The sequence below is a fragment of the Scyliorhinus canicula genome, chromosome 11, assembly GCF_902713615.1.
Source record: "Scyliorhinus canicula chromosome 11, sScyCan1.1, whole genome shotgun sequence".
Classification (NCBI taxonomy): domain Eukaryota; kingdom Metazoa; phylum Chordata; class Chondrichthyes; order Carcharhiniformes; family Scyliorhinidae; genus Scyliorhinus; species Scyliorhinus canicula.
Window position 1 is genome coordinate 151545067 of NC_052156.1, and position 13423 is coordinate 151558489.

The 13423-nt window shown below is 42.3% G+C and overlaps 1 protein-coding gene across 16 annotated transcripts in view; it reads left to right on the plus strand.

The window, feature by feature from the left end:
• The window catches only part of LOC119973509 (putative adenosylhomocysteinase 3), a 120786-nt gene that overhangs the window by 47389 nt on the left and 59974 nt on the right, over positions 1-13423 (plus strand). For 5 of the 16 annotated variants that reach the window (XM_038811758.1, XM_038811750.1, XM_038811754.1 and 2 more), the window contains exon 2: positions 11713-11824. The exons of 1 other annotated variant lie outside the window; for it this stretch is intronic. In XM_038811758.1, the coding sequence (XP_038667686.1) occupies positions 11713-11824 (112 nt within the window). Of the gene's footprint in view, positions 1-5072; positions 5239-11712; positions 11825-13423 lie in introns of those variants that run through there. 10 more of the 16 variants (XM_038811751.1, XM_038811759.1, XM_038811755.1 and 7 more) reach the window with 5 other exon arrangements.

Below are 13423 nucleotides of genomic sequence, written 5' to 3' on the forward strand. Positions count from 1 at the left end.
TCTGTGATCTCCTAATAAAACATCCTCTGGGAAAACGTGACCATAATGCAATTAAATTCCTTATTAAGTTTGAAAGTAACATGCTCCAGTTCCAAACAAGCATCTTAAACAAAGTCAATTACTTAAGTATAAGGGGAGAGCTATCTACGGTTGATTGGATAAATAAGTTTAAAAACTATGGCAGTAAATAAATAGTGGAAAACAGTTAAAGAAACTATTTTTGTTCCAACAAAAATGCACTCCATTAAATAGAAACAAAAACCCAGCAAGAAAGCTCCCTCCGTACCTTACCCAAGATGTTAACGGTAGTATTAGAATAAAAGAAGCTTATAATGCTGCAAAGAATTCTAGTAACCTGAGGATGAGAACATATACGAACAAAGAAACATGTGAATTAAGAGCAGGAGTAGGCCAATCAGCCCCATTGAAACTGCTCCACCATTTGATACGATCTTGGCTGATCTGATTGTGGCCTCAACTCTTCTTTCCTGCCTACCTCCTGAAACTGTATACTCTTGATTGACAGGTGAGTCAATTTAACTCGGCCTTAAAAAGATTCAATGACTACTGCACTCTAGGGAAGAGAATCCCACAGACTAAAGACCCTCAGAAAAGAAAAATTCAGCTCCATCTTAAATGGCAGAACCCTTATTTTTAAACTACGCACCCTCGTTTTAGCCTGTCCCACAAAGAGGAAAACATCTCTCAGCATTTACCCTGTCAAATCCCCACAAGATCTTATTTGTTTCAATTACAAATTTGAATTTTATTCTTTTTTAAAAAAACTTGTGTATCATAAGTATATGCTCGGCCTAGGATCAAATATCTGTAAAATCTCCAAATGAGCACACATCCTGTTCCAAGCTTCCCGCTTGGAAAATTTTACTGGTTTCTGCTCACTGTTCCTCCCCACCCCAATTCGCTTACCAACTCGCTTGTTGCTTCCTGTGCACCAGCCTTCTCTGTGCCTTGCTCGTTGCCCTTCTACTGAGACCTCATTGAGGAAAGGAGGGGCTGGAAGAGGATAGGCGGGAGCAAATCAGGAGTCCCAGAGAACATGAGGGAGGTTGGGAGGTCAGAAGGGTCTGTAAGCTGGTGTGGATCAGGACCGGGAATGAACAAGGGGGCTGTGGTTTGGTGGTGGTCGCAGTGGCGCAATAGCCATGGCGAGCGAAGTGGAGGAAAGTATTTAAAGAATATGCTAAACATTGAACATGCATAGTTACAGCAGGTTTCTGTGAGGTTGAGTATCTTGGGTTACAGGAAGATATAGACGGGATGGTCAAATGGGCGATAAGTGGCAGATGGAATTTAACCCTGAAAAGTGAGAGGTGATACACTTTTGAAAGAGAAATTTGACAACGAAGTGTTCAATGAATGGTATGACACTGCAAAGCTCTTGAGGTACAAAGGGACCTTGGCATGTTTGTCCATAGATCTCTGAAGGTGAAAGGGCAGGTTAATAGGGTGGTGGAAAAAGGCACATGGGACAGTTGCCGTTATCAATCGAGGCATAGATAACAAAAGCAGGGAGGTCATGTTGGAGCTGTATAAAACTTTGGTGAGGCCACAGCTAGAGTACTGTGTGTAATTCTGGTTGCCACATTATAGGAAGGATGTGATTGCAGAGGGGTGCAGAGGCGTTTCACCAGGATGTTGCCTGGGATGGAACATTTAAGTTATGAAAAGCGGTTGGATAGGCTTTGGGTTGCTTTCGCTAGAGCAAAGAAGACCGAGGAGCGACCTGATCGATGTTTACAAAATTGAGGGGCATGGACAGGGTGGATAGGGAGCAGTTGTTCCGGTTAGTTGAAGGGTCAGTCATGAGGGGGCATGAGTTCAAGGTGATACTTGGCTAACGGCAGGAGGTTTAGGGGGAAATGTGAGGGAAAATGTTTTAACCCAGATGGTGGTGATGGTTGGAATGCGCTGGCTGAGGCAGGTTGCTTCATATTCTTTAAAAAGTACCTGGATGAGCACTTGACACATCATAACATTCAAGGCTATGGGCCCAGTGCTGGCAAATGGAATTAGGTAGGTAGGTCAGGTGTTTTTCATGTGTCGGTGCAGACTTGATGGGCCAAACGGCCTCTTCACTGTATTTGCTGTGATTCTATTTTGGAGATTTTGAGGGCTAGGTTTTTCCACCAACCCTTTGTACTTTGAACCAATGGTCTATGTTGGATTATTCAAATACTGTGAACATCACCGCTGAATTTGATCCTGCACAAATCTGCACACTTTTAGCAGGATTTGCTAGAATGTAATCATGAGGAGGAGTTTAAGACCAGGGACAAAGGCTGATCATGACAAAACTCATTGACCCGAATGCTGGGTGCTATCGATCCTGAATACTAAAAACACACGGCAGCCTGTGTTAACCAGAGTGGAATATAAATGACCATAAGACGTAGGAGCAGAATTAGGCCATTCGCCCCATCAAGTCTGCTCCACCATTCAATCATGGCAGATATTTCCTCATCCCAATTCTCCTGCCTTCTCCCTATAACCCCTGATCCCCTTATTAATCAAGAACCTATCTATCTCTGTCTTAAAGATGCTCACTGATTTGGCCTCCACATCCTTCTGCAGCAAAGAGTTCCCACAGATTCACCACCCTCTGGCTGAAGAAATTCCTCCTCATCTCTGTTTTAAACGATCGTCCCTTTAGTCTGAGATGGTGTCCTCTGGTTCTAGTTTTTCCTACAAGTGGAAACATCCTCTCCACGTCTACTCTATCCAGGCCGTGCAGTATCCTGTAAGTTTCAATAAGATCCCCCCTCATCCTTCTAAACTCCAACGAGTACAGAGACAGTCCTCAACCGTTCCTCATACGACAAGTTCTTAATTCCAGGGATCATTCTTGTAAACCTCCTCTGGACCCTTTCCAAGGCCAGCACATTCTTCCTTAGATACGGGGCCCAAAACTGCTCACGATACTCCAAATGGGGTCTGACCAGAGCCTTATACAGCCTCAGAAGTACCTCCCTGGTCTTGTATTCTAGCCCTCTTGACATGAATGTTGATATTGCATTTGCCTTCTTAACTGCCGACTGAACCTGCACGTTAACCTCAAGAGAATCGTGAACAAGGACTCCTAAGTCCCTTTGTGCTTCTGATTTCCTAAGCATTTCCCCATTTAGAAAATAATCTACGCCTGAATTCCTCCTTCCAAAGTGCATAACGTCACACTTTTCCACATTGTATTTAATTTGCTACTTCATTGCCCACTCTCCTAGCTTGTCCAAATCCTTCTGCAGCCCCCTTGCTTCCTCAATACTACCTGTCCACCTGCAGATATTTTTGTAATACTTTTTAAACCTCTGTCTGTTTATTCATCTTTTGGAATAGAGGGGTCTGATGTAAACTGTGATCTCCATGGAAGGAAGAAGGTGAATCAATGGGCACAATCATTTTCTTTTCCTCCCACATATCCATATAGGGTGAACTGTGTGGTATTATAATACACAGACCAACAGCTGCAATATTTGCTCTCTGGTCTATGCTGAGTTTGCTGATATCAGCTGTTTCAGCAATTAGGAACCTATGGTTCACCACTAGATCATGTAATAAACGGAGAGATATTAACTGCAACCCTGATTTTTACCCTAATAGTCCAGCTCCGGAGGAGTTCAGCTGTGATGCCCTCTGCCGTTGAGTTGTCCATTGGTATTTGCTGACTGCACTCCAGTATAAAGAATGGCTGGAAGCGCGAAAGGGGGATGTTGATATCCGTGGGGCTGTAGTCCTGCAAGGATCTGTGCTTTACAGAGAGACGGGATATTGGTTGTGCGGTTTATCCACTGGCATGCCCAGTTCTAGTTAAGAAAGGTATATGTTTTTGTTGTTGAGTCAGTATGATTGGAATTTTCCCCCCAAGTAATAAATTCCTTAATTTAAGTATGAAAGCACAAATTATATGAGGACAAAATCAAATGTTAATAATCAATCAATGAATCTCTTTTCTCTCTTCTCTCCCCCCCCCCCCCCCCCCCCCCCCCCCCCCCTGTTTTTTTTGTTCATAGCTCCTCTTGCAAGCTCTGGAATACACTGTTGATCTCTGTTGATAGAAAATGGTGCTGCAATCAAATATTTTTACCTCTAACCTATCACCAGGTTGTAGTCTCTGTATTATATACACTACCACTGTCCTATATACAAGTTCATTGCCTTCATACATCTGGATACTGTTACTTAAAGCAAATTTTTCTTTCTTTTGGAGTATAGTAAAAGAGCAAATTCATCTGATTAATCAACTTGGCACTAGGTCTGGGCAGCACATTGGCGCAGTGGTCAGCACTGCCGCCTTACGGCGCCGAGGTCCCAGGTTCGATCCCGGCTCTGGGTCACTGTCCATGTAGAGTTTGCGCATTATTCCCGTGTTTGCGTGGGTTTCACCCCCACAACCCAAAGATGTGCAGACTAGGATTGGCCATGCTAAATTGCCCCTTAATTTGAAAAAATTAATTGGCTACTCTAAATGTATTTTAAAAATCTTAACACTTGCTCTGACATTAGTTCGAGCCCTAATGTTTGTTACCTTCCAGTTCCCACTTGCTTAACCATTGTTCCAACATTATTTAAAGATGTCTGTCCCTTTGGGGACCATTTTCTTCCTGTGCATCCTGTAAAGTCCCTGGGCTTGTGGTCCCTAAATTTGTTACAAGGCTATTTAATTGAGGTTTATTTTTGTATTTGAGAGGGAAATTCCTCAATACACAAACCTTTCTTTATTATTGTCTTTAAAATTAGTTGTTTGTTGACATGTTCGACAATACCTACTGGTTTTCAAATAATTCTGATTAAAACTAATAAAATTGCACCACCAATTTCTAGTTATAGTATGATCAGCATCTTGCAAGTTTCTCTCCAATTAAGATTTCATGGATGCTGGTTGACAATGTCATTAGTTGTTTAGACTGAAAACCATTTAACAGCTAAACAATTGCGTCATTAATTCTTTGGTGATAAGCATTGTTAATTGGTCTGGGAGTTCACTTTCTGGAAAAAAAAACTGCTCTAATCCAAGTCCAAAAAACATTTGCAAGTTTAAAAAGTGCAATTGAGGCTGAGTGAGGACTGGACAGGACAGAGGCACAAGTGTATGCAATGTACTGATTTTTCGTAAGCAGAGCACACGTAACCGAGCACCCCTTATACACAACAATGTCCAGCTGCAAGACGTTAACCAACAAAGGGAAGAACAATGCGTCCTGCTCTAACCCTACTCCCAAGCAGGTATGGAGCGTGAAGCCACATGGTTTAGCTAAAATTGCCTAGATGGGTTGAGGAATTATTTTAGTGTCATCTGTTTTGATTACGTCCAGTGTTGTGATGTGCAATGCAGAGATAAAGTAGTATCTATCCAAACTTAGGGCGTGAAAAGTTTTTTTTTTTACTGAGCTTTCTAATTACTTGTGATTTACAACAATGCTGTTTTTGTCCCCAGAGTCTATTTTGATTGTCGTTTTAGACTTCTGGATATGGAATTTTAGTCTTGGTATATTTATAGCGTAAACAAGACCTTTAGTTTAAAATATATTTTGCTCATAAATGTTCTATTAGTCCAGGAAAATATTTTGGTCAGAACATTTATTTTTACTTTTGTCATAGCATTATCAGGATTTCTTTAATATATATTTCAAAACATATTAACTGTTCGACTTGAAACACAAGTTACAAAAAAGTACAAACCATTAAAGCTGTGTTGTAATTTAGTTTATCCACCTGTTTCAATGTCTGTTCCAAAAGGTGGTTGATTGATTAATGGTACTGGAAATACTTAGTTACATGTCTCTATCTGAGTGTTTTTTTCAGTTTTATTCTGTTTTAAATTTTCTGTCCTAAATTTAGTTTTAGTCAACAACAATTCATCTTTACTTTCACTGACTAAGACCATACTGGTTTTCCATGACCAAAACACAAAACAGGAAAAGCAGCAGAATATTTTTTTATGCATTGTTGGATGCGTCTGTACCAGACAGAACATTGGCTTGTATCCATGCCACTGTACCAGGCTGGAGTCGTTCTTGGATGTCCACGTTCCCTGTTTTGTTTGGCTGCAGGGCTTGGACAGACGAATGTATTCATTTTTTTCCCTCCAGATTTAGTTTGCAAATTCTCCTTGTATGATCCCTTCTTCCAACACTTGGTCAACTTATTATGTGGTTTAACATCACAGTTAAAGAATTATGACTTGTCAGTGCAGTACAATGTCAGTCTATATCAGATAGGAACAGAATTGGGCCATTCGGCCCATCGAGTCTGCTCCGCCATTCGATCATAAGATGATATGTTTCTCTTTTTTTTCCATGGATTAATACATCATGCTTTTTCTGTATGCTGCAAAAATTGTTCAACAGTGAAATTGTGTTTGAATAGTAAATGTGTACATCTCAATCTTAGTGGGCTGCCCTGAGATTTGGCAAACCTCTTCACTGGTCTACAATGAAACATATTACAGATTTGGAACTCTGAATAACTTGTGTACTTGCAATTTGTATATTTCAATGCGGTTAAATTGGTGTGTAATCTTTTCACTGTTTTGCTGAGTGTCTCTAATGGCAGATGCAATTTACCAGTCATCAAAGTTAGCAGTGACCAAGTTCTGATCTTGGAATGTTAACTGATTGCTGGCCTGACAATATAAGTCTCTCCACCTTTAAGAGTGCAATGTAGATAAATTGAAGCCATCCTGTTTGAATTGCATTAGTACTCTGATGCCAAGCTTGTTAAGATTGCTGTCTGCTCACTCGGGCTGAGTAATATGGTATGCAGCCTCATCACACTGTTTAACCCTGGGCTGTTCCATTATCACGGTAGTTTTGTTGGAATTGCAGAGTACAACCCACTGACTATCCTTTCTTATTCCCTCCACTCTCTCTCTCTCTTCCCCCCCCCCCCCCCCCCCACTGAAATAGTTGCCCACAAATACTGGCTAATCTAAGGCTGTGCTCCCTGAGTAGTCACCTTCACAAAGCCTCCAGACCACCACCAAATTATCACCAAACTTCACTGACTGACTCCATGTGCTCTATCAGATTAGCTTCAAGATCAATTTTTCGGATCTCTCAAAGGTCTCATTTCACCATATATATGGGAATTCAGTTTTTCAGCTGCACATCTCACACCATAAACTCTACCTGCCTTGTCCCAGATTGTTGATCATCTCCTGTTTTGCAGGACTCTTCCCAAAACAATTTGATTTTTGACCTTCCTCCTGAATGCATTATTTCCTGATTTCCCCTCTCCCCTCCTTATGATGTGCTGTTGTTACGGTCCCAGCTGATGTTACTGCTGGACAAGTTAGATGCCAGGGTAGATTTTAACTTTTATTTTTTGTTTAGACACCTGGAAGGCAGACACAGGAGCCAGCTAATGAACTTTTAACAAAGTAATAAAATATTTATTCAACAAAAAAAATAACCAAACTCACTACTCCTTTACCCCAACTATATCTTTATAGATTTGTAAGGATAACCCTAGTTACAAAATCAATCTTGTACTCCAATGTCGTCGGTTCAGGCAAACCAATAGACAGCCGGTGGTTAGACACACCACTTTCCAAAACCAAGATTTCCAATCTCCACTCAAAGAAATGCATTGGAGTCTTCTCTCAAATTACATTTTCTCTTGGATGTCTTCCCCAAGGATCCACCTCCAGTTTCAACATTTCCTTCCAATGTTCCTCCCCTGGATCACCCAGTGTGTTGAAGTTTTGCCTTTCACACATAGCACCACAACTTCACAGGCCTGTAGGAAGAAGTCGCCAACTTTCTGACCAGTTTGGATCTCTGGCTTCTTTCAAGCCAATGGTCCCAGGTTTGCACCTTGCAGCCTGGACTTTAACTGGGAGTCCCTCCGCTCCTCATTCACGACTTTACTGAACAGAACCCTTTTCCCAGGTTCCTGTTCTTTGTTACTTTGACCAGGCGCTCTTCTTGGAACTTGCTTTTGTCCTTCTTCCTGGGTTTAGGTTTCGTCTTTAGTTTCTGGGGCTGGCTTTCTATCCCTGTGTATTGTCCTGCCTGTTGCAGGCAGTGTCTAGGGAATCTTGCTTCCAACTACACTGATCTTATCTCAGCTGAACTAACTGCTTCTGCTTTTCTATATGGGGCCCTGGTTGATCAGCAAAAGACAGCTTTTTCATGCCCTGAGTTTTCTTTCGGGCCGTTTAAAAACCTATTTTCAATGTAGGCACCTGAACATCCACAGACCTACAGGCAGCTTTTAAAAATGGAACAACTGAGGATGGGGGTCACGTAATGTGAGCGCAGGAGCAGCTGTGTTTTTGCGAGCTCAGGCGCTACTCATCTTTTGAATCCTTGTTTTTAATCCTGATGCACAACCCATGATTATTTGATCCAAATATGTATGATCTGTGCTATGTTCCAGAAAGGCCCTGGTAACATTTTGGCGGTGGGAAGCTGAATTAAGTCAAGAAAATCCTTGGTTGATGGAGGCGGGCAGTTTGTAGTGGTGGTTTCGCTGGTGAACGGGCCTACATCGGCAGTGCCATTGGCATTGAGATGATGGCTGCCATTATGGATGACGGTCTCAGCTTCCCGGCAGATTATTGGTTCACATATTGATGAACTGTGAGATATCCTAAAGAAAATTGATGAAACGGAGAAGAGAATCCTGTTGGTCGATAGGGCAGTTTCCTTGGTGGGAACTCTCCTTTGGTCCTGGGAAATTCTGCTGCATGCTATGATTCGGGGAGATGCGGCCAGAGAAGGAGTATCTGCACCAAAGGCTTGACCTTTTGAATTTGATGGAACAAATTGTATCTGGTCTTCAAGGCCTGGTGTCAGTCGAAGACCCTGACCACTGGCCTTGCGTTGTCTTGTCCTCCATGTTCATTGAGAAGGACTGGAGGCAGCCGAATACGACGAGTCTTTGCCACCTGCCAGGGCTGAGAAATATCTACGAGATGGTTTTTTTTGGAGCAGCTTGTGGCAGAGCCCACTAGGGAACAGGAAATTCTGGTTTTGGTGAAGTGTAATGCGGCAGACTTGATTAGGGAACTTAAGGTGATCGAACCCTTAGGGGACAGTGACCACAATATAATAGAATTTACCCTGCAGTTTGAGAAGGAGAAGCTGGAATCAGCTGTAATAGTATTACAATTGAATAAAGGTAACAGGGATGGCATGGTGGTGTACTGGTTAGCACTGCTGCCTCACGGCATCGAGGACCCAGGTTCGATCACGGCCCTGGCTCACTGTTTGTGTGAAGTTTGCAAATTCTCCCCATGTCTGCGTGGGTTTCATCCCACAATCCAAAGATGTGCCCTTTAATTGTGAAAAAATGAACACTCTAAATTTTTTTTTTTTAAAATCTCTGTTTTAAAGGATTGTTCCTTCAGTCTGATGCTGTGGCCTTGGGTTCTAGTTTTTCCTACTCGTGGAAACATCCTCTCCATGTCCACGCTATTTTGGCCTCAGTATCCTGTAAGTTTCAATAAGATTTCCCTTCCAACGAGTACAGACCCAGAGTCCTCAACCGCTCCTCATATGACAAGTTCTTCATTCCAGGAATCGTTCTTGTCAATCTCCTCTTGTCCCTTTCCAAGGCCAGCACATCCTTCCTTAGATACGGGGCCCAAAACTGCTCACAATACTCCAAATGGGGTCTGGCTAGAGCCTTATACAGCCTCAGAAGTAAATCCCTGCTCTTGTATTCTCTCTTGACATGAATGCTAACATTGTACTTGCCTTCCTAACTGCTGACTGAACCTGCACATTAACCTTAACAGAATCTTGAACTAGGACTCCTAAGTCCCTTTGTGCTTCAGATTTCCGAAGCCTTTTCCCATATAGAAAATAGTCTATGCCTCCATTCTTCCAACCAAAGTGCATAACCTCACACTTTTCCACATTGTATTCCATCTGCCACTTCTTTCCCCACTCTCCTAGCAAGACCTTCTGCAGCCCCTCTGCTTCCTCAATACTACCTGTCCCTCTGCATATCTTTGTACCATCTGCAAACTTAGCAAAAGGTCCCTCAATTCCTTCTTCCAGATAATTGATGTATGTTGTGAAAAGTTATGGTCCCAACACCGACCCCTGAGGCACACCGCTTAGACACAGGTTGCCAACCTGAAAAAGCCCCCTTTATCCCCACGCTCTCCCTTCTGCCAGTCAGCCAACCCTCTATCCATGCCAGTCTCTTTCCCTTAACACCACGGACTCTTAACTTCAACAAAGTCCTGGACCCGGAGCTGGTCCACTCGTGTTCTGTATCAGGGAAGATATCGGCGATGGCTGGGGAGCTCTCGAGGTTTATGCAGTTCATGGGAGGGCGTTGATCTGTGGCGCTTTGAGAGACTGAGGACCAGGGAGTTTTCTTCCTCCTTGTTGGTGTGAGCTTGCCTTGTTTGGGGAAATGCATACTGAATCTCTCGTTCACACATCAAATGAAATGAAAATGAAAATCGCTTATTGTCACAAGTAGGCTTCAAATGAAGTTACTGTGAAAAGCCCTTAGTCGCCACATTCTGCCGACTGTTCGGGAGGCTGGTATGGGACTTGAACCCTGCTGCTGGCCTGCCTTGGTCTGCTTTCAAAGCCACCTATTTAGCCCTGTGCTAAACCAGCCCCTGATGGCATATGGCATGGCACACTCTAGGGAATTGAGGGGGGTAGAGTATTGGGTGTCTCTGTATGCAGACAACCTCCTGTTGTCTCAGTAAGATACTGGAGATTCTAAGTGAGTTCGGCACCTTCTCTGATTTATAACCTCAACTCAACAAAAAGTGGTATTCCTGATCAGCACCGGTGGAACAGGGGGGTTGTTTGAATGAGCTTCCTACCCGCTTGGCTAGATCGAGCTTTTGACATCGGGGGATCCCGATGTGGCTTGGGATTGGACCCAGCTTCAGAAGTTGCATTTGGCAAGAGTAGTGGAGGGGATGAAAAGGGACTTTAAAAGATGGAATATGTTGCTGCTGACCCTGGTGGGTGAGTACAGATAATAAAAATGGTGGACCTACTGAAATTCCTGTTTATATTCCAGCATTTCCCAATCTTCCTCCCCAAATCCTTCTTCAAAAAGGTTAACCAGCTGATCCTGAGTTTTGTGTGGGCGGGGAGGATTCCTTGTATTAAGAGAGCTTTTCCTCATTAACAGAACTTCTGGAGAACTTTGTTTATATTACAAATTTTGGGAATCCGCAGTATTTTGCTTTATAAGAGGGGACATATAAAATGGCTGAAATCTGAAAATTATTTATAAAAACGAATCGATTTCAGTATTTGCGTTGTTACTCTGAAAGACAAAAACGCATGTTTTGACTTGGTAACATATGGATTCCTCATGATTCAACACCATCACTGACATCTGGGTTTTCTTGTTTATTCACTGTTAAGGAAGTCAGTGGTTTAACTTGTGAGCAGGTATAAAAGAATAGGAGGTGATCACTGCCCTGTTAATTTTTTTAAAAATTACTCCGTTATAATGAGATGCAATCTACCACCTAACCTACTGCTATCACTCCATCCCCATCCAAAGGTAACCACATTAGTGTGAACTTGCCTTGTTTGGGAAGTGCCTACTGAATCTCCCATTCACACATCATGTGGCATGGTGCATTGGTTGAGCCAATACACTGTGCTATCCAGTTAAATTGTTTATGGATATCCTAAACATGCTAATCCCAGATTATTGAAATCAATCTACAGTAAATACCCTTTCCATTTTTCTTACGAATAGCAGATCCAGTTTGCTGACCAGAAGCAAGAGTTCAACAAACGTCCAACAAAAATAGGACGTCGTTCGCTTTCTCGATCAATCTCCCAATCCTCAACGGACAGCTACAGCTCAGGTAGGCGCTTCCAGGGCTTCAGTAAGATCCCCTGTATATCTGCACATGGAAATATGAGAACATTTAGGATAGGATAGAGTCATCAATCCCAATGATATCATCCCTTCTTCATGGATCAACATCACCTTCCAGTTACTCATCAAATCCCCAATTTCAGTTCTCCAAATCCCATTCCTCGTTTGTCAATCCTAATTGCTCACCTATATATCCTCTTGGGCAATAATCACTGTCCTGTAACGAGAACAGCACACAGTACCCCAGATTGAGTTTCTCAATACTACGTCCAGCAATAGGGCAACCTCTTCCTGCCTCTGCTGCTGCAATAAAGGTGATGTACCATTCATAAAAATATACACACAGGTTTGTTTGTGTACAAATTTCATAAGAATATTTCAATAATTGTATGCTGTATATTTTGTTTTGTTTGCAGTGTCTCAATAGATCTATAATGGCAGCAGTGCAAAAACTTATACGCTGTTTGATCTAACCTGTAGTTAGTTTAAAAAAAACTGATCCCAGTATTAACTGTGACAGAGTTGCGTATTTGAGTCAAAATGGGTTTGTTATGTAATTTTCAGATGGTGAAAATATAGTGGAGGCACAGCATGCTGGGCATCAGTGCATGATGCAGTGCAAGTTCAGTTGCCTTGCCCCATTTGAGTTTTATGCTCTCAGCTACTTTGCTGGGGTGGAGTTGGCGCATGGCATTCAAGGGTCCCTTTGCAGAACTGGTGGAGTGAGGGGAAAAATTGGTCTTTTGGGCCAACATTGCTGGAGACCTGATGATAGGTTGCCAGTTCATTCAGTAATTTTGTCCTGGGAGTATGAATTGGTCAATTTCACACCTCATCAAAAGCAGAGCAAAAGTATCAAAATAAATGCACAAGCTACCAGTTGGCACTATCCAGATTATTCTGTAGTGTCAATCAACAGTAAGGCACAAGATGCAACTGGGGTGATACGGCTAGGCATCTACAGGTTCATTGGTTCACTAGCACTTATTCATATAATTATATTCTAAAGTCATCATGAGAATGGAATGTCATACTATCCTAAGGAAGTTGGATTAGAACCCTGGGGGGTATCCAGGTGTACGACTACGGGCATACAGAGACAAAATGGAGAGAACAGTCAGTCAAAACCCAATATGTTGTGCCCCTCTTCAACCTGCTTCTTTTCGATGGATGGGTGCCACATATTTTATTTTGCAGATCAGCCGTTTGCATCTCTCCCAGCCCTCATCTAAAAGTTTTTGCTATTCCAAGCACTTCTCTCTTCACTTTTGTTTTAAAATAATTGCTGGCAATCCATCTTTTTGCCAAAAATATTTGAGCTTTCTCCATGGCTAGGTATCCATTTCTTGCTTTCTGTTGTTGTGAAGCACTTTAGGAGACTTTTTTTTTACACTACAGGAGCTATATAAATGTTCATGAGTCTGGCAAGAGTGCTTCTTCTGCTTCTAACCACCACAGCTACTTGTTGTTTTCACCCATGACAGTCATGATTTTTTGGTACTGCTGCAGATTGCAGTGGAACTGTGCAATATGACTTCAGGTTGGAACAAATCATTCCCAGCATTGCTCTGAAATTTTTCCTAAT